General features: G+C 35.4%; 1 protein-coding gene, 1 long non-coding RNA gene and 1 pseudogene across 4 annotated transcripts in view; 1 reads left to right on the top strand and 2 right to left on the bottom strand.

The window, feature by feature from the left end:
- Positions 1-18,128, bottom strand: part of LOC309657871 — a 315,556-nt gene that overhangs the window by 102,558 nt on the left and 194,870 nt on the right. The window lies entirely within an intron of this gene.
- HSD17B4 (hydroxysteroid 17-beta dehydrogenase 4) overlaps positions 1-18,128 on the top strand; it is a 90,251-nt gene that overhangs the window by 64,969 nt on the left and 7,154 nt on the right. For both annotated transcript variants that reach the window (XM_082455750.1, XM_082455751.1), the window contains exons 20-23: positions 110-196; positions 6,022-6,108; positions 7,108-7,246; positions 16,349-16,476. In XM_082455750.1, the coding sequence (XP_082311876.1) occupies positions 110-196; positions 6,022-6,108; positions 7,108-7,246; positions 16,349-16,476 (441 nt within the window). The remainder of the gene's footprint in view (positions 1-109; positions 197-6,021; positions 6,109-7,107; positions 7,247-16,348; positions 16,477-18,128) is intronic.
- On the bottom strand, positions 203-6,015 carry LOC309657846 (large ribosomal subunit protein eL21 pseudogene; annotated as a pseudogene). The gene has a single exon. The product of its transcript is annotated as a large ribosomal subunit protein eL21 pseudogene (transcript).

The following is an 18,128-nucleotide window of genomic DNA, read 5'->3' as shown; positions in this document are numbered from 1 at the left end:
TTTCTTCCTTTTATGTTCTCCAACCTTCCCCCCAAATTCCACCCCCCCGCAAAGTGGAAAAGTTTCATATTAAAACATTCTTAACCCTAAAACACATTTTTTTTTAAAGGTTCGTTTTGCAAAACCAGTATATCCAGGACAAAGTCTACAAACTGAGATGTGGAAGGAAGGAAATAGAATCCATTTCCAAACCAAGGTATGGATAATGTAGTTAGAGGTACATTGTTTCGTTACCCTCTTCACTGTATCCTATAATTATGTTCCATCCTAGCATTCTTTTGGTTAATATTATGGATATGAGATAAAACTTAGAAAGTTTTTTTTTTTAAATCAGTGGTAACTTTTAATTGAAAATAAGATGCCTCCGTACCTTGTTTTTTATTTTCTGTTTTTTGTTTTTTATTTTTTACAGTCCAGGTCTTTTATTTTCTTTACCCCCATCATGCCATGAATTCATAGGGAATGGGCTCCAACAGTTCAGGCTCTTTTCCATTGGTTCTCACGAAGTGTGCTTCCCTGGGGGGAGCAGGCTGGCGCTTCAGCTGAACCCAAGTACCTTTCTCTTTGGCTTCCTTCTTTTTCTGATCATTTTCCTTCACTCGTTTCAGGAAGCTATCTCAGCTCTTAGAGTGCGTAACATGCTCGATACGCACATTAATTCTTTTGGCAAGAATCTTGCCCTTAGCTTGTATGTTTACAATGATGCCAACAGCATGCTGGGTAACATTGTAGACTCTCCCAGTTTTGCCATGGCAACATTTGTGGGGCATTCCTTTTTGAACAGTGCCCGTTCCCTTGATATCTACAATATCACCTTTCTTGCAGATTTGCATGTATGTGGCCAAAGGAGCAGCTCCATGTTTTCTAAAAGGCCTAGAGAACATGTAGCGGGTGCCTCTTCTCTTTCCCTTTGTGTTGGTCATTTTGGCGAATTACTGGAAGATGGAGGTTCTGGCCGAAAAGAAGCTATTTTCTGTTTTTTATTTTCAGCTAAATTGGTGCCTGTCTACATAGCATTTCTGAAAACCCAACCAACCATATCTTTTTGGCTCAACCCATCATTCAAGTTGTTGTCAGAATATAATCTTCAGAAAATTAAAGGCATGACTCTCAGACAGATATAAAATGAAAATGTGACACAAATTAACATCTTATGTCACAGAGTCTGGGCTTAATTAATAGTAAGTAACAGGACAGAGTATATCTCCCTATAGAGTTAAGTAATTTTGGGGTGAGGCTGTTAGCAGTCCTGAAGTAAAATACTAAAAGGACGTGCAATCAGCCTTTTATAAGTTTTTTACAGATTATTTTTGTTAATACAGTTGACCAGGGTGACACTTTTTGGCCTGATCATTTGTACTACATTGATGGTTTGTGTCGAGCAGTTTAAATACCACCACCAACGATAATAACAGCTTAAAGTTGTCGAGTACCTATAAGCAGGCTATCCCATTATTTCTACTATGCGTAACAGCTCTACATTTAATTTAGGAAAATCTAGGTTCAGGTCTCCTAAATAACTTGCTCATGGTCATATAGAAAGTGGTGGAGCTGGGATAGACATCCAGGTCTGCCTGGCTCAAGGCTTACTTCCTAGGCCCTAACTTTTTTTTTTTTTTTTTTTTTTACTGTATCATGATTTCTTTCATAAATATAAATAACTTTGCAGAACTCTTCTTTTTATGGCTGCCTTCTCCTTATTACTTCCTGCTGCTTGCAGTATCATTTTCCTGCTTCATGTATGCACACTATTTCACTTTTCAAATTTCTTTTGTCTTTTCGGCTTCAGTGGAAGCTCTACCATGTCCTTAGAGGCAGTCCTTTACTACTCCCCTTTCCCTCATCCATATAAAAACACATACTGGCTTTCTCTGAAATCCTCCTACAATTAATGTTGGTGCCACATATTCTGGAACCCTCTTATTTTCTAATTATTTCACCTATGTTTATTTTATTTATTTATTTTTAACATCTTTATTGGAGTATAATTGCTTTACAATAGTGTGTTAGTTTCTGCTGTATAACAAAGTGAATCAGCTATACATAAATATATATCCCCATATACCCTCCCTCTTGCGTCTCCCTCCCACCCTCCCTATCCCACCCCTCTAGGTGGACACAAAGCACCAAGCTGATCTCCCTGTGCTATGTGGCTGCTTCCCACTAGCTATCTATTTTACATTTGGTAGTGTATATATGTCCATGCCACTCTCTCACTTTGTCCCAGCTTACCCGTCCCCATCCCCGTGTCCTCAAATCCATTCTCTACATCTGCGTCTTTATCCCTGTCCTGCCCCTACATTCTTCAGAACCATTATTTTTTTTTTTTTTAGATTCTATATATATGTGTCAGCATACGGTATTTGTTTTTCTCTGACATACTTCACTCACTCTGTATGACAGTCTCTAGGTCCATCCACCTCACTACAAATAACTCAATTTCATTTCTTTTTATGGCTGAGTAATATTCCATTGTATATATGTGCCACATCTTCTTTATCCATTCATCTGTCGATGGACATTTAGGTTGCTTCCATGTCCTGGCTATTGTAAATAGAGCTGCAGTGAACATTGTGGTACATGACTCTTTTTGAATTATGTTTTTCTCAGGGTATATGCCCAGTAGTGGGATCACTGGGTCGTATGGTAGTTCTATTTTTAGTTTTTTAAGGAACCTCCATACTGTTCTCCATAGTGGCTGTATCAATTTACATTCCCACCAACAGGGCAAGAGGGTTCCCTTTTCTCCACACCCTCTCCAGCATTTATTGTTTGTAGGTTTTTTGATGATAGCCATTCTGACCAGTGTGAGGGGATACCTCATTGTAGTTTTGATTAGCATTTCTCTAATGATTAGTGATGTTGAGGATCCTTTCATGTGCTTGTTGGCAATCTGTATATATTATTTAGAGAAATGTCTGTTTAGGTCTTCTGCCCATTTTTGGATTGGGTTGTTTGTTTTTTTGATGTTGAGCTGCATGAGCTGCCTGTACATTTTGGAGATTAATCCTTTGTCAGTTGCTTCGTTTGCAAATATTTTCTCCCATTCTGAGGTTTGTCTTTTCGTCTTGTTTATGGTTTCCTTTGCTGTGCAAAAGCTTTTAAGTTTCATTAGGTCCCATTTGTTTATTTCTGTTTTTATTTCCATTTCTCTAGGAGGTGGGTCAAAAAGGATCTTGCTGTGATTTATGTCATAGAGTGGTCTGCCTATGTTTGCCTCTAAGAGTTGTATAGTGTCTGGCCTTACATTTAGGTCTTTAATCCATTTTGAGTTTATTTTTGTGTATGGTGTTAGGGAGTGTTCTAATTTCATTCTTTTACATGTAGCTGTCCAGTTTTCCCAGCACCACTTATTGAAGAGGCTGTCTTTTCTCCATTGTATATTCTTGCCTCCTTTATCAAAGATAAGGTGACTGTATGTGTGTGGGTTTGTCTCTGGGCTTTCTATCCTGTTCCATTGATCTATATTTCTGTTTTTGTGCCAGTACCGTACTGTCTTGATTACTGTAGCTTTGTAGTATAGTCTGAAGTCAGGGAGCCTTATTCCTCCAGCTCCGTTTTTCTTTCTCAAGGTTGCCTTGGCTATTCAGGGTCTTTTGTGTTTCCATATAAATTGTGAAATTTTTTGTTTTAGTTCTGTGAACAATGCCATTGGCAGTTTGATAGGGATTGCACTGAATCTGTAGATTGCTCTGGGTAGTATAGTCATTTTCCCAGTATTGATTCTTCCAATCCAAGAACATGTTATATCTCTCCATCTGTTTGTATTATCTTTAATTTCTTTCATCAGTATACTGTAGTTTTCTGCATGCAGGTCTTGTGTCCCCTTAGGTAGGTTTATTCCTAGGTATTTTATTCTTTTTGTTGCAATGGTAGATGGGAGTGTTTCCTTAATTTCTGTTTCAGATTTTTCATCCTTAGTGTATAGGAATGCAAGAGATTTCTGTGCATTAATTTTATATCCTGCTACTTTACCAAATTCATTGATTAGCTCTAGTAGTTTTCTGGTAGCATCTTTGGGATTCTCTGTGTATAGTATCATGTCATCTGCAAACAGTGACAGTTTTACTTCTTCTTTTCTGATTTGGATTCCTTTTATTTCTTTTTCTTCTCTGATTGCTGTGGCTAAAGCTTCCAAAACTATGTTGAATAATAGTGGTGAGAGTAGGCAACCTTGTCTTGTTCGTGATCTTAGTGGAAACGGTTTCAGTTTTCCACCATTGAGAATGATGTTGGCTGTGGGTTTGTCATATATGGCCTTTATTATGTTGAGGTAAGTTCCCTCTATGCCTACTTTCTGGAGAGCTTTTTTCATAAATGGGTGTTGAATTTTGTCACAAGCTTTTTCTGCATCTATTTAGATGATCATATGGTTTTTCTCCTTCAATTTGTTAATATGGTTTATCACATTGATTGATTTGCGTATATTGAAGAATCCTTGCATTCCTGGGATAAACCCCACTTGATCGTGGTGTATTATCCTTTTAATGTGCTGTTGGATTCTGTTTGCCAGTATTTTGTTGAGGATTTTTGCATCTGTGTTCATCAGTGATATTGGTCTGTTGTTTTCTTTCTTTGTGACATCTTTGTCTGGTTTTGGTATCAGGGTGATGGTGGCCTCATAGAATGAGTTTGGGAGTGTTCCTCCCTCTGCTATATTTTGGAAGAGTTTGAGAAGGATAGGTATTAGCTCTTCTCTAAATGTTTGATAGAATTCGCCTGTGAATCCATCTGGTCCTGGACTTTTGTTTGTTGGAAGATTTTTAGGCACAGTTTCAATTTCAGTGCTTGTGATTGGTCTGTTTATATTTTCTTTTACTTCGTGGTTCAGTCTCAGGAGGTTGTGCTTTTCTAAGAATTTGTCCCTTTCTTCCAGGTTGTCCATTTTATTGGCATAGAATTGCTTGTACTAATCTCTCATGATCCTTTGTATTTCTGCAGTGTCAGTTGTTACGTCTCCTTTTTCATTTCTAATTCTATTGATTTGAGTCTTCTCCCTTTTTTTCTTGATGAGTGTGGCTAGTGGTTTATCAATTTTGTTTATCTTCTCAAAGAACCAGCTTTTAGTTTATTGATCTTTGCTATCATTTACTTCATTTCTTTTTCATTTATTTCTGATCTGATCTTTATGATTTCTTTCCTTCTGCTAACTTTGGGGCTTTTTTGTTCTTCTTTTCCTAAGTGCTTTAGGTGTAACGTTAGGCTGTTTATTTGAGATTTTTCTTGTTTCTTGAGGTAGGATTGTTTGAAAGATCTTTTTTTCTGAAGTATAATGGGAAGTAGTCAAGGGAGAATGATCTTCCTGATTGTTAAGAGTCAGTTTTAATAAATGCTGCCTTAAGTTTTAGGCATTGTCCTATACATTTGTAGCAATACCATAATTTTATGAAAAAATACCAGTGGAATAATTTTAGCTGAAGTATTAGGAATTAGAGTTCCTTTAATATTTTATAGAAAGGCTATTTACATATTACTTTATACTGTGTATGCTTCCTTTTTGAAATAAGAGCTAGAATTATTTCTTTAAAAAGACTGTGGTCTGTTCCTACCCAATTTTATTCTATGTTAACTGAACAAATACAGTTTACGTACCCCTACCTCATGTGGATTTTTTGCCATGCCTTTTACTATTTATAAGAATTAAGCAATTCTCACCCTGGCTCCCCATTAGACATACTTATATTGGAAAAAAAATCCCCCAAATACCAGTGCTCAGGGTCCACCCCAGACCATTTAAATTGGAATATTTGGAGATGGGACCTGGTCATAAATATTTTTTAAAAGGGCTCCAGTTGATTCTACAGTTAGGGTTAATTAACACTTGTATTAAATCAGTAAGCCTTCATGTATATTTCTGTTGATATTTAATTTATGAACTGTTTATTTAATTTGGATTATTTTCTTTTTCATATGAAGAAAAATGTAAATTTCTTTTAAAAAACTTTTCACAATGAAATTGTATTTTCATTGGAATCATCAGAGTGAACTGGTTGTTTTTTTTTCCTCTTGTACCTTTATAAGATCCAAGGAACTGGAGACATCGTCATTTCAAATGCATATGTGGATCTTGTGCCAACAGCTGATGTTGTAGCTAAGACACCATCTGAGGTGGGTTATAGCCACTGACATCCAAGTCATACCCTGACTTATGAATTTCAATTAAGATCACTTTAAGAATATTCAGTCTACTTTAGAAAATTAAGAGCTATGAAAGATTCTTAATTCTTGAACTGGAGAACATTAAAACTGCTTGGAGAAAAAGGAATATTTTGACAACTTATGAATTTTTTGAAAAACTTCTTTGTGGGGATACTAGGGTATCTTTCAAGAGAATATAAGTAATTTTCTAGTTTTATAGTAACTAAATCAGTTGTTTAATGAGAAATCTTAAACAGTATTTGGGAGAAAAATATATTAAAAATTTAAATATCCTGTACCTTTTTCTTGATTTAAAGATTTGTATAATGCTTTGAATGCAGATACAAACACAGTAGCATGTATTATTTATTAAAACATTTGTGTTATTCTGTATTAACATGCTGAGACTTTTAATAAAAATATTTATATTTTCTTTATCCAAAATATTAACTTCGTAATGTCGAGGTTTTTAAACCCATGATGTTTGTCTTTCATTCGCCATATTATCATATAACTGAATGAAAATTAAAATCTCTTTAAAAAGAATCTAAGATCAAAAACGTAAGAAATTTTAGAGCTAGAAAGAAATTCAGGCTCTATGTAATTTAGTCCTATTTTACAAACAAAGAAATGAGACCACAGTAGTTGATTGATTTGCCCAGTATTTTCCTGCTGAAGTTAGTTAGGATATAAGTTATCCAGTTAGTTCCTAGTCTACTTGTAAAATATTATTTCTGAATTTTGATAAAAGTAAAATTCTTTTATTAAGAGGACTGAGGTTCTGGATGACATAAATTAATATAAGGAAAGGTATGAAAGAAACCTAGTGAGAAAATCTAGTTTGCCTTATTTATGTGCAGGTTTTTAAAGAAAATCATGTTGTTGCACTTTTATTTTGTAATAGTTTTATCCCCTTGAGTCATTTTTACAGAACTTCTAAAATTAAATTAACTTTTCTCTTTTTGCTAGGGTAGGGAGCTTCAGAGTACCCTTGTGTTTGAGGAAATAGGTCGCCGCCTTCAGCATATAGGGGGAGAGGTGGTGAAGAAAGTAAATGCTGTGTTTGAGTGGCATATCACTAAAGGTGAAAATACTGCAGCTAAGTGGAGTAAGTCATGTCCCTGGCTCTATAATATTCTAAGATAACTCTTAGTCAATAGAGATAAAGTATCCTTGTTATAACTAAAGCCTGTCTCTTTGAAGGTAGGTAAATCTTTTCTTCTTCGGTAAGTTGTTTTTTTTATGGGAAATAACGGGTTTCATGGCACCCAAAGCCATGCATGTTTTTTAGAGATGAAGGGAATCAATTAAAATGAAAATATCTGTTTTAAAGATTTCATTGTAACACCTGAAATTAGTACTTTAAACAGTCACCTTAGCCGTATGCTTCTTTAACTAATCTTCAAATTCCTCTTAAATGTGAAGAAAGTACATCTCAGGTTAAGTGAAATATTTTAAAGTTTTGAGTAATTCTCATTACATTTTAACAGCTTTAAAAATATTTTCTTCATTCCCCCCAAATTAACATTTTGGATTATCACCTTAACTATCAGTATATAATCATAATTATTTTCTTCATCTATACAGATGGCAATCAAAGGTACTAATTTTATCTAATCTAGGGAAGTTATCTACTAGAGTGCCATGTTAGCAATCTGGCAAGGCATCCAATATAAGCCAAGTTGCTGCAGAGAGAAAGCAGTCACATTTCCATTCACTTCTGTGGAGCTCCAAAAGGACTCTGGTACCATTTTAAGAAGAAAGGGAAGATAAAAAGGGAAAGGGGTAAAAAAAATTCTACCATGTCTTTTGTATCTGTTGTGTAACTACATTCTTAATCATGGCACAAACTTTTCTGTGCTGTGGTCTCTTAAAAGATTGCAGTGTCCAATTTTAATTTCATTCTTAAAGTAAAATTGGGGAAGGTAAGATGAAATTACTAAAGATGAGTAAAAAAAATTTTCTAGATCAGAGAATTTTCTTCTTTTTCTGTCTGCATAATAAAAGCACTAGCACTTTTGTGGGCTCACTTTGCTAATCAGCCAGATCTGTTAGCAAGTTTTTAAGTATCCAGTGTCTGTATGTCATGACAGAAAAATGTGTGGCTTTATCAGATTTCACTGTGCTGTTTCTATATAGGTTAAAGGACAGGAAAGTGAGTATATGTCCAGTCGCTTTCTTCAGCATCAGTCAATTATAGATTGAGAGGCCACTGCTTCTAACAATGAGAGTATCTTAGTTCAGTTTGCTATAACAAATATACTATAGACTGGGTAGGTTAAACAACAGAAATTTATTTTCTCATAGTGTGGAGGCTGGAAGGTCCAGTGTGAGGGTGTCAGCATGTTTGGGCTCTAGGGAGAACCCTCTTTCTGGTTTGCAGATGGCCGCCTCCTTACTGTTTCCCCACAAGGCAGAGAGAAAGATCATCTCTCTCATGTCTCTTCTTCTAAGGACACTAACCCCATTATGGAGGCTCTACTCTCATGATCTCACCTAAACCTAATTACCTCCCAAAGGCCCCATTTCCAAATACCATCATTATTTGGAGACTAGGGCTTCAACGTATGGATTTTGGAGGGACACAAACATTTATTCCATAGCTGACTGCTATTCATATTTTGAATCATGAAGCATGCTATTAATGAACGCTGACCATCACTTCTTTACCTTTATATTATAAAGTGTTCTAGCCTTACTTTGATTGGTAGAATATTCTTTCTTTATAGAGTATTCTAACCTTAGGTTTATGTTATAGAGTATTCTGATCTCTAGAGCTGTTGGAGAAAAAGGGTGTATCAGTGAATGTTCACTGAAACTTCTTGATTTCTCATGTTTTTTGTCTTGAGGTCCCAAGGGACAGGATCCTTTCATTTGTAGTCAAGCAGCTGTGGTCCCTTGAATCTGTCTACTAATGTGGTACAGAGAGCATCCAGAATAGTTTTTAGCTCAAGGATTTTTCCTGTCCTTCGTAACTGTGAAGTACAATGGGATCCTGTGTAGTTAAGGTTGGCCAAGAGCCCCTGGAATGCTGAGGGACTCCTGGAAGTGACCTGTGATTGGCTTACACTCCAGGACCGTGTTAACTTTCAGGCCCATCTCAAACCTGGTTGTAATCCTTCTCTGGGGACTGTAGGCTCGTGTATGAGATGTAGTATACTATGGTGGTACCTGAAAGCAAGGATTGTAGGCTGTGCTTCTGCAAGTCCCACAACTGATGGTATGAACCATCTTCACTCATTATTTGTATACCACATATCATGCAGATAATCTGTCTATACAGACTTTTTTTTAAAGGAAAAAATCTTTAGGTTTGGGATTTTACTTCCACAGTAGAAACTACTGTTTTGTAGATTTTCATTATTTTTATTCTGAGATTACTATTTTAGAGTGCCTAAATACCTTGTAAATCAGACTGTTTTATTTCTCATTACAATTAAAGATCACTGTAAATGCTTACTGAGACCAAAAAAATTAAAATGTATCTCTAAATCAACTAAAACTTTTTGAGACCATCTTCTATTACATATTCCTAGGAAATATTTTGAAGTTTTGTTCAATTGATTTTGGTTTAATATAAGTTTCTTTTTAACATAACAATTGCTATTCCTTTTAGGGAGTATATTTTCATTATATAAAATTTGGTATATAAAAGTATAGAGCAGAAAATAATGATGTATAATCCTACTACCTACAGTTAACATTTTGATGTTTGTCCTTCTGGAAGACATTTGTGCTTATAGGAGGTTAATTCAGAAGGGGGTAAAGGAAGCCAAACATGTAATATGTATTTAGTTACCCAAAGTGCAAAGTGTCTATTTTTTTTTTCTAAAAAACTTCATAGATTAACAGTGATATGTAGGTAGCATCACTTTCTTTCTACTTTCTGTCCTTTCTCCTTTCTATCTATTCATAATGGAATTCAACCTTTTCCCCTATAGATGAAACTATATTAGAAGTTGAGTTATAAATATAAAACACAGGATTTTTGAAGGTACTGGTGAAAGAAAGGAATGCGATCTATAAGAGAGAAAATGTGCTGGAATTATGTGTCTCACAGTTGGCAGAAAAGAACTCTGTAGAGATTTGTAAAGTATACAAGTGATTCACTCTGGCAAATAGCATAATTTCCTTCAATATAGTGTCAATAACCAACTAAGATTTTCTCCTTATCTTAGTATCACTTTCCTTGTAGAAAGTATTAGAAAATGTGCTTACATTTAATAATTACCTTTAATTAACCTAGGCAAAAGGTTTTTTCTTGTATTTTCACCGGAAAAATAGGAATATTAGAAACCTGTTAATAACTACTTGTAATTGATGCTTATGGCTTTTGTTTGTTTTATCATCTCTTCTTCAGGTCCAAATTTATCACAGCTAACAGTCAAATTGGATCTTGAAGCTTTCTCTGAAAGGGTTCATCATTATCTTTGGTTATCTGCCTGTCTTTTATTTGATCTGATTCTCAGCTGTGTAACTTCTTTCAATTCTGGTTGTTTTCTCACCATCTTTGTGTCACTGAGCTAAATCAGAGTAGCTGGCAGCAGTAGAAAGTATCTAGGTGTTTTGGCTTATGATATTTTAGAAGATGATTCCATGTTGGTATCTCTCTTTTGCATCTTGGTGCTTAATGGCATAAAATAGATGATTGAATGCTCTGACTTAGGGAATACCTAATTTTTTTTTTTTTTTACAAGCAGTTTTAAAAATGTTTTGCTAAACAGTTAATCACCAAATTCTTGGTATTTTAAATTGCTGCTAGTTGTCCCAGTCATGTTTGCATTATGGCAGATCCAAACCTGTGTACAGAGAACAGGCTCAGCTCCTTAGTTCACCTACGGAACTGGAGTTACACAAGTGACAGGCCTTGAGCAAGTCTAGGAACCAAGGGGTTTGGGCTCAGTGGCCTGGAAGATGCATGCCAAACCAAGGATCCTGGACCGTGCCCATCTTCCCTGCTCCTTCCCATATCTTGCCATCCAAACAACACCAACAATGAATCTCTGGGCAGAATGTGTGTCTATGTCGGGATTTTTAAAAACTAAATTAGTGTGAGTCTAGAGAGAATGGGGAGAATTCTGGTATCAGTGTTGGTTTTGGCTGTGGAGGAGGAGGAGTCTTAGCTATGTCTTTCGAGGTTAGGCCTCTCTGAGGCCTGTCGTGCTTGATCATCTAGGAGCAGGAGGGCTGCCTGGGCGAGGGCCCTTCCTCTTCTCTGGGGAACAGGAGTGTGTAATGGAGAGATGTAGGCCCTTGACATGCATAAGAAACCAGAGGGTGGGCCTCAGTGAGGTGCTTTTGGGAAGGAAGCCCAGATCTTGGAATGCTCACTTGCACCTTCTTATCCATACTGATGTGCAAAATATTAATGAAATAAAAAAGAATCAGAAAGGGAGACATTGTAGACTTCTTCAGCTGTTTTGGGAGCTGAAATCAGAACGTTGTAGCAAGGTCATCCTGTTGAGTAAAATCTATAACACTATCTATTATTTATTATAAAATAAAACTTTTTTATTGAGGTATAGTTGATGTACAATATTGTATAAATTTCAGGTGTACCACATAGTGATTCACAATTTTTAAAGTTTATATTTCATTTATAGTTATTATAAAATATATTTCCTGTGTTGTACAATCTATACAATAGATATATAGCTTATCGGTTTATCTATTTATTTATTTATTTAACACATGACATCCCTAGGTTAGTTTGTTTATTGGATCTATACTTTTTTTTTTAATTGACATACAGTTAATTTACAATGTTGTGTTAGTTTCTGGTGTACAGCAAAGTGATTCAGTTATATATATACACATATACATATGTATATACACATATATATATTCTTTTCATATTCTTTTTCATTATAGCTTATTACAAGATACAGAATACAGTTCCCTGTGCAAAAGAGTAGGACTTGTTGTTTACCTATTTTATATATATTAGTTTGTATCTGGTAATCCCAAGCTCCTAATTTATCCCCTCCCCTCTTCCCCCTCTGGTAACTATAAGTTTGTTTTCTGTCTGTGAGTCTGTTTCTGTTTTGTAAATAAGTTCATATTTTGGATTCCACATATAAGTGATATCATATGATATTTGTCTTTCTCTGTTTGACTTCAATTAGTATGATATTCTCTAGGTCCATCTATGTTGCTGCAAATGGCATTATTTCATTCTTATGGCTGAGTAGTAGTCTGGTGTGTGTGTGTGTGTGTGTGTGTGTGTGTGTGTGTATATACACACACATACACATACCAAATCTTCTTTATCCATTCACCTGTTGATGGACATATAGGTTGCTTCCATGTCTTGGCTGTTGTAAATAGTGCTGCTATGAATATTGGGGGTGCATGTATCCTTTCCAGTTAGAATTTTCTTCGGCATTATGCCCAGGAGTGGGATTGCTGGATCATATGGTAACTCTATTTTTGTTTTTTTAAGGAGCCTCCATACTGTTCTCCATAGTGGCTGCACCATTTTACATTCCCACCAACAGTGTAGAAGGGTTCCTTTTTCTCCACATCCTCTCCAGCATTTATTATTTGTAGACTTTTTGATGATTGCCATTCTGACTGGTGTGAGGTGATACCTCACTGTAGTTTTGATTTGCATTTCTCTAATAATTAGCAGTGTTGAGCAACTTTTCATGTGCTTATTGGCCATCTGTATGTCTTCTTTGGAGAAATGTCTATTTAGGTCTTATGCCCATTTTTTTGATTTTTTTTTTTTTTTGACATTGAATTGTATGAGCTGTTTGTATATTTTGGAAATTAAGCCCTGTCTGTCGCATTGTTTGCAAATATTTTCTCCCAGTTTGGAGGTTATCTTTTCATTTTGTTTATGGTTTTCTTTGCTGTGCAAAAGCTTATAAGTTTGATTAGGTTCCATGTATTTATTTTTCCTTTTATTTCTTTTGCCTTGGGAAACTGATCTAAGAAAACATTGGTACGATTTATGTCAGAGAATGTTTTGCCTATGCTCTCTTCTAAGAGTTTTCTGGTGTCATGTCTTTTTTTTTTTTTTTTTTCCACAGACACACACTGTATTTTATTTTTACAAGATGGTGTCATGTCTTATACTTAAGTCTTTAAGCCATTTTGAGTTGATTTTTGTGTATGGTGTGAGGGTGTGTTCTAACTTCATTGATTTACATGCAGCTGTCCAGCTTTCCCAACACCACTTGCTGAAGAGACTGTCTTTTCTCCATTGTATATTTTTGCCTCCTTCGTCAAAGATTAATTGACCGTAGATGTGTGGGTTTATTTCTGAGCTCTCTTCTGTTCCATTGATCCATATGTCTGTTTTTGTACCAGTACCATGTCGTTTTGATTACTGTAGCTTTATAGTGTTGTCTGAAGTCTGGGAGGGTTATGCCTCCTGCTTTGTTCTTTTTCCTCAGGATTGCTTTGGCAATTCTGGGTCTTTTATGGTTCCATATAAATTTTAGAATTATTTGTTCTAGTTTTGTGAAAAATGTCATGGGTAATTTGATAGGGATTGATTAAATCTGTAAATTGCTTTGGGTAGTATGGCCATTTTAACAATATTAATTCTCCCAATCCAAGAGCATGGGATATCTTTCCATTTCTTTAAATCATCTTCCATTTCCTTTATTAGTGTTTTACAGTTCTCAGTATATGAGCCTTTTACCTCCTTGGTCAGGTTTATTCCTAAGTTTTTTATTTTTTTGATATGATTTTAAAAAGGATTGTTTTTTTTACTTTCCCTTTCTGATATTTCATTGTTAGTGTAAAGAAATGCAACTGATTTCTGTATGTTAATCTTGTATCCTGCTACCTTGCTGAATTTGTTTATCAGTTCTAGTAGTTTTTGTGTGGAATTTTTAGGGTTTTCTGTATTTAGTATCATGTCATCTGCATATAATGACAATTTTACCTCTTCCCTTCTAATGTGGATACCTTTTATTTCTTTTTCTTGTCTGAATGCTGAGTAGACTTCCAGTACTATCTTGAATAGGAATGGGCATCCTTGTCTTGTTCCAGATTTTAGCAGGAAGGCTTTCAGCTTTTCACCATTGAATATTATGTTGGCTGTGGGTTTGTCATAAGTAGCTTTTATTAAGTTGAGGTATGTTCCTTGTATACCCATTTTGGTAAGAGTGTTGTAATTTGTAAGGTATATATTCTAAAACCTTCAAAGATCTCTAAGTCCAAATGTATGTTCTCATCTAACACCTTTCCCTCCCCCATTAAATTCTGTAAAGTATAACTGAAATTTTTTGGACTTTTTCAGTGCATTAATGATTATATAAATACTGAGCTAAAATAATTCATAAAGCTTTTAAAATACATTCCACCACGAAAAGAAAATACATATAGCTTGTTTCTTCATTTCATTTAGATTACCCATGACCTGACAGGTATCTGTAAACCTAAGGTGACGGTGGTGGATGACGATCCTTCCGCAGGAGCCATTTGTAGACCGTGACTTGAGCCACTGTGGAATGGGGAGTTTCACTCCTTTACCCCAAATTTCTGTATTCTTGCTAAGAACGTCCCCCTTTTTAGCCCTCTTTTCTTTTACCAGCACTAGTTATTAGCTTTCCACAGAAAAAAAGTTTTATTGCTTCATAAGAGTCAGGGCTGTGAAGCAGCACGTAAAACCAAGTGAGTGAGAGGGCAGGTAGACAGCCCTTCATTAGAAGGGCCTTCATTAGCTAACAGACTTATGCCACACTGAACTATTAAGATGCGTGAGTCCAGTTTTATTCCTGAGCAAGACTAGTACATATAGTGGTCCTTACACTTACTTGTGAAGAATTAAAATCATGTCTGTTGAATGCCAGAGGTTTGCTTTTCTTTAGTCTTTCCTTTCTGCTCTCTGACCCCCTCCCCTTATTCTCTCCCTGCTCCCTCCCTGCCTGCCTTCCTCCCTCTCTTTTTCTACCTTTCTTTTTAACTATACAAATAATACATAAAAACACATTTGTAATATGCGTGTACCAATAAGAACAGAGCCTTTGTTCTTCATGCCTTACTTTTAGTACCTTGTACATTGTCTGACACCCATAGAAGAAACTTAACAATGAAGTGAGTGAATGAAGCATAAAAAGTAAAAAGGTCTCCTTCTCATTCTTACTCCTTCCCAGGTAACCGTCGTAGTCATGTTATTATGTTTTAGTTTATTTGGCAAGATTCTCTTCTGTGGACAGTGGGAGTGACTTAATTTTCTCTTTGGAGTAGGGCTTGGCTAAGCAGAATGCATGGTTTTGCTTACATGTGTGTAGCTTTTCCTTGATCCTAAATTGGGAGTTTCCTGACACTCTTAGGGAGAGTGATGCAATCATAGCTCCTTCGCAGTAGCAGAGAAAGCACATTCAAGAGGCTGAAGCTGGATGAGTGGAATTACCTTCCTGGATGACTGGTCTCAGTCATATATGAGACAATTAAAACTTTCTAAAATGTAACTTTAACATAAAACTCTAAGTATTGTATAGAGAGCAATGAAGGCAAATTTTTAATAGTTTTTCCAGTTACCCAGCCTGTTTCTGGGAGACTTAATCCTTCTGTCAAAAACATTTAAGGGAAAAGATTTTAATTTTAACGTTTATTCACAACAATTAGGGCAATAAACATTTTATAAATAAATTATAGCAAACTAATTAGAATACTTTTTAAAATTTAATTTGATTGTCATTTAATTCATATGACAGAACCTTTGATGAATTCAGGTTTTTGAAAGGTAATTAGAGTGTGCGTTCCCTTCCCCCACCCCAACCAATATGCAGTTGTTTTAAAATTCAGTTTTCTTCCTTTGTTGACTACAGTCTTTATTTGAATCTAAAGGCCTTAACCATATAACTTCCAACCACTTAACTTCCTTATATTATTCTACATTGATTCACATTTCAAATATCTCTGTTATGTAAACTTCTTCAATGATGAAAAGCTATTATTGATTTGACTATTTTGAAGATCATATTCTTTATAACAAGGGCATCTCAAAAAATCAAGGATTTAAAATTTTTTTCTGAGTGATAGGTAATATATAATGTATTGGGTTGGCCAAAAAGTTTGTTTGGGTCTTCCATATCTTACAGAAAAACCCGAACGAGTTTTTGGCCAACCCAATAGAATAAGTACCACAGTAACTTGGAAACTATAAAAATGTCTGCATTTATTTGGTTTATTTTATTCTCATATTGTGAAGAAAAAAATGACAGACATTTGTTTCTTCCTATTTTCCCAGCTATTGACCTAAAAAATGGTTCTGGAAAAGTGTATCAAGGCGCTGCAAAAGATTCTGCTGATGTAACCATCACGCTTTCAGATGAAGATTTCATGGAAGTAGTCTTGGGCAAGCTTGATCCTCAGAAGGTAAAGTTCTTAAAATGTTCATTTATTTGTCATTGTTGCTTCCTGTTTGACAATTGCAGTTTTTGGCTGACTCCAAAATTCTGATTTATAAGACATATCTTGCAGCTCTGAGGAAAGACAGAGTTGATAGCGGTGTTCAAATTGACAGGTCATATATTTTTCTAATGGAGTTTTTCAACTGATACTTTTTAAAACTAAATTTTTGGGTGGAATTCTTCTTTAGCAGATAAACAATGTAAAACCCACATCTAGACCTTTTAATATATTGTTAGTTCAGAGTTGAAAAACCATATGGTATTTCATAAAATTAGACATTCTTTCCTGATATATAAAATTAAGAACTTGTCTTAATCGTCATTGAAAACTGGAAATAGAAGGATGGAACATAATAGCCAGTGTCTTACTGAAGGTAAAACATTTAGAGACATTTCAGTGGAAAATCATGATTAAAACAAGAGTGCCTTTGCTGGCCATTATGAGGTAATATTGTTCTGAAACCTATTGCTAGTCCACAAACACACAAAATTAGATGTAGCAATTAGAATGGAGTAGAAAATTTGAATGATTATGTAGCTAGAAATCCCACAAGAATCAACTGATTGAGTCTTAGACCAGAAGAGTTCAAACAAATGGTTGAATGCACAATGATGATTTAAAAATAGCTTTCACATAACAGCAAAACCAACTAGAGGATATAATTTAAAAAATTTGTTTGTAATCACTACCCAAACTGCAAAGTACCAATGACTACCCTAACAAGAAAAAACATAGGGCTTATTTGCAGAAAACTATACAACTTTACAAGGAATGGAGCAATTTGAATAAGGGAGAAAATGTTCAGTTTTCCTGGATAAAAAGACTAATTTTAAAAGAATTGTAAAGTAGTATAGTGGTTAAAAATACGTTCTTTGGCATCAGATAAATCTAAGTTTGAATCTTAGCTCTGCCACCTACTCTCTAAGCCTTAATTTTCTCATTGTAAAATGAATTGTGATAATCCCAAAGGATTGTTATGATAACTAAATCCAATAATATACATGAAGAGCTTAGAATAATGCGTGGTACTGAGTGAGCCCTCAGTTAATTCCTTCCCGGGAATTTATTTAGTACCTCCTTTAATTCAGGTGCTAGGTGTGGCTGAACAAGACAGTGCCCCTTCTGGGTAGAGCTTAGTTCTAGAGGGGAATGGAAAAGAAGTATAATTTCAAGTATGAAGAAAAATAAGTCAGACTAATGGGTTATAGCAGTGGTAGGCAAACTTTTTCTGTGCAAGGTCCCCTAGTAAATATATTCTAAGCTTTGCAGGTCAGATGGTCTCTGTTGCACTTACTCAGTTCTGCCATTGTAGAGTTAAAGTAGCCATGGATAATATGTAAACAAATGGATGTGGCTGAGTTCCAGTAAAACTTTGTTCACAGAAACAGGCAGCGGACTGGTTTTGGCCCGTAGGCTGTAGTTTGCCAACCCTTGGATTAGAGTGTGACAGGATAGAAGAACTATTTTAGATCAGATTGTCCAAAAAGGCTTGATAGAGATCTGAACAAAGTGAGGGAAGGAGCCATAAGGCTAAAGAAACAACTAGCACAAAGGCTGGAGGCCCTGGTAGCTCAGCTTATTGGATACTATAACTGTGAGGAGGCCAGTGGGGAGAG

The sequence above is a fragment of the Balaenoptera physalus genome, assembly GCF_965194825.1.
Source record: "Balaenoptera physalus genome assembly, chromosome: 3".
NCBI lineage: Eukaryota > Metazoa > Chordata > Mammalia > Artiodactyla > Balaenopteridae > Balaenoptera > Balaenoptera physalus.
The sequence above is the reverse complement of the archived record's forward strand: the minus strand, read 5'-3'. Positions and strand labels throughout refer to the sequence as shown.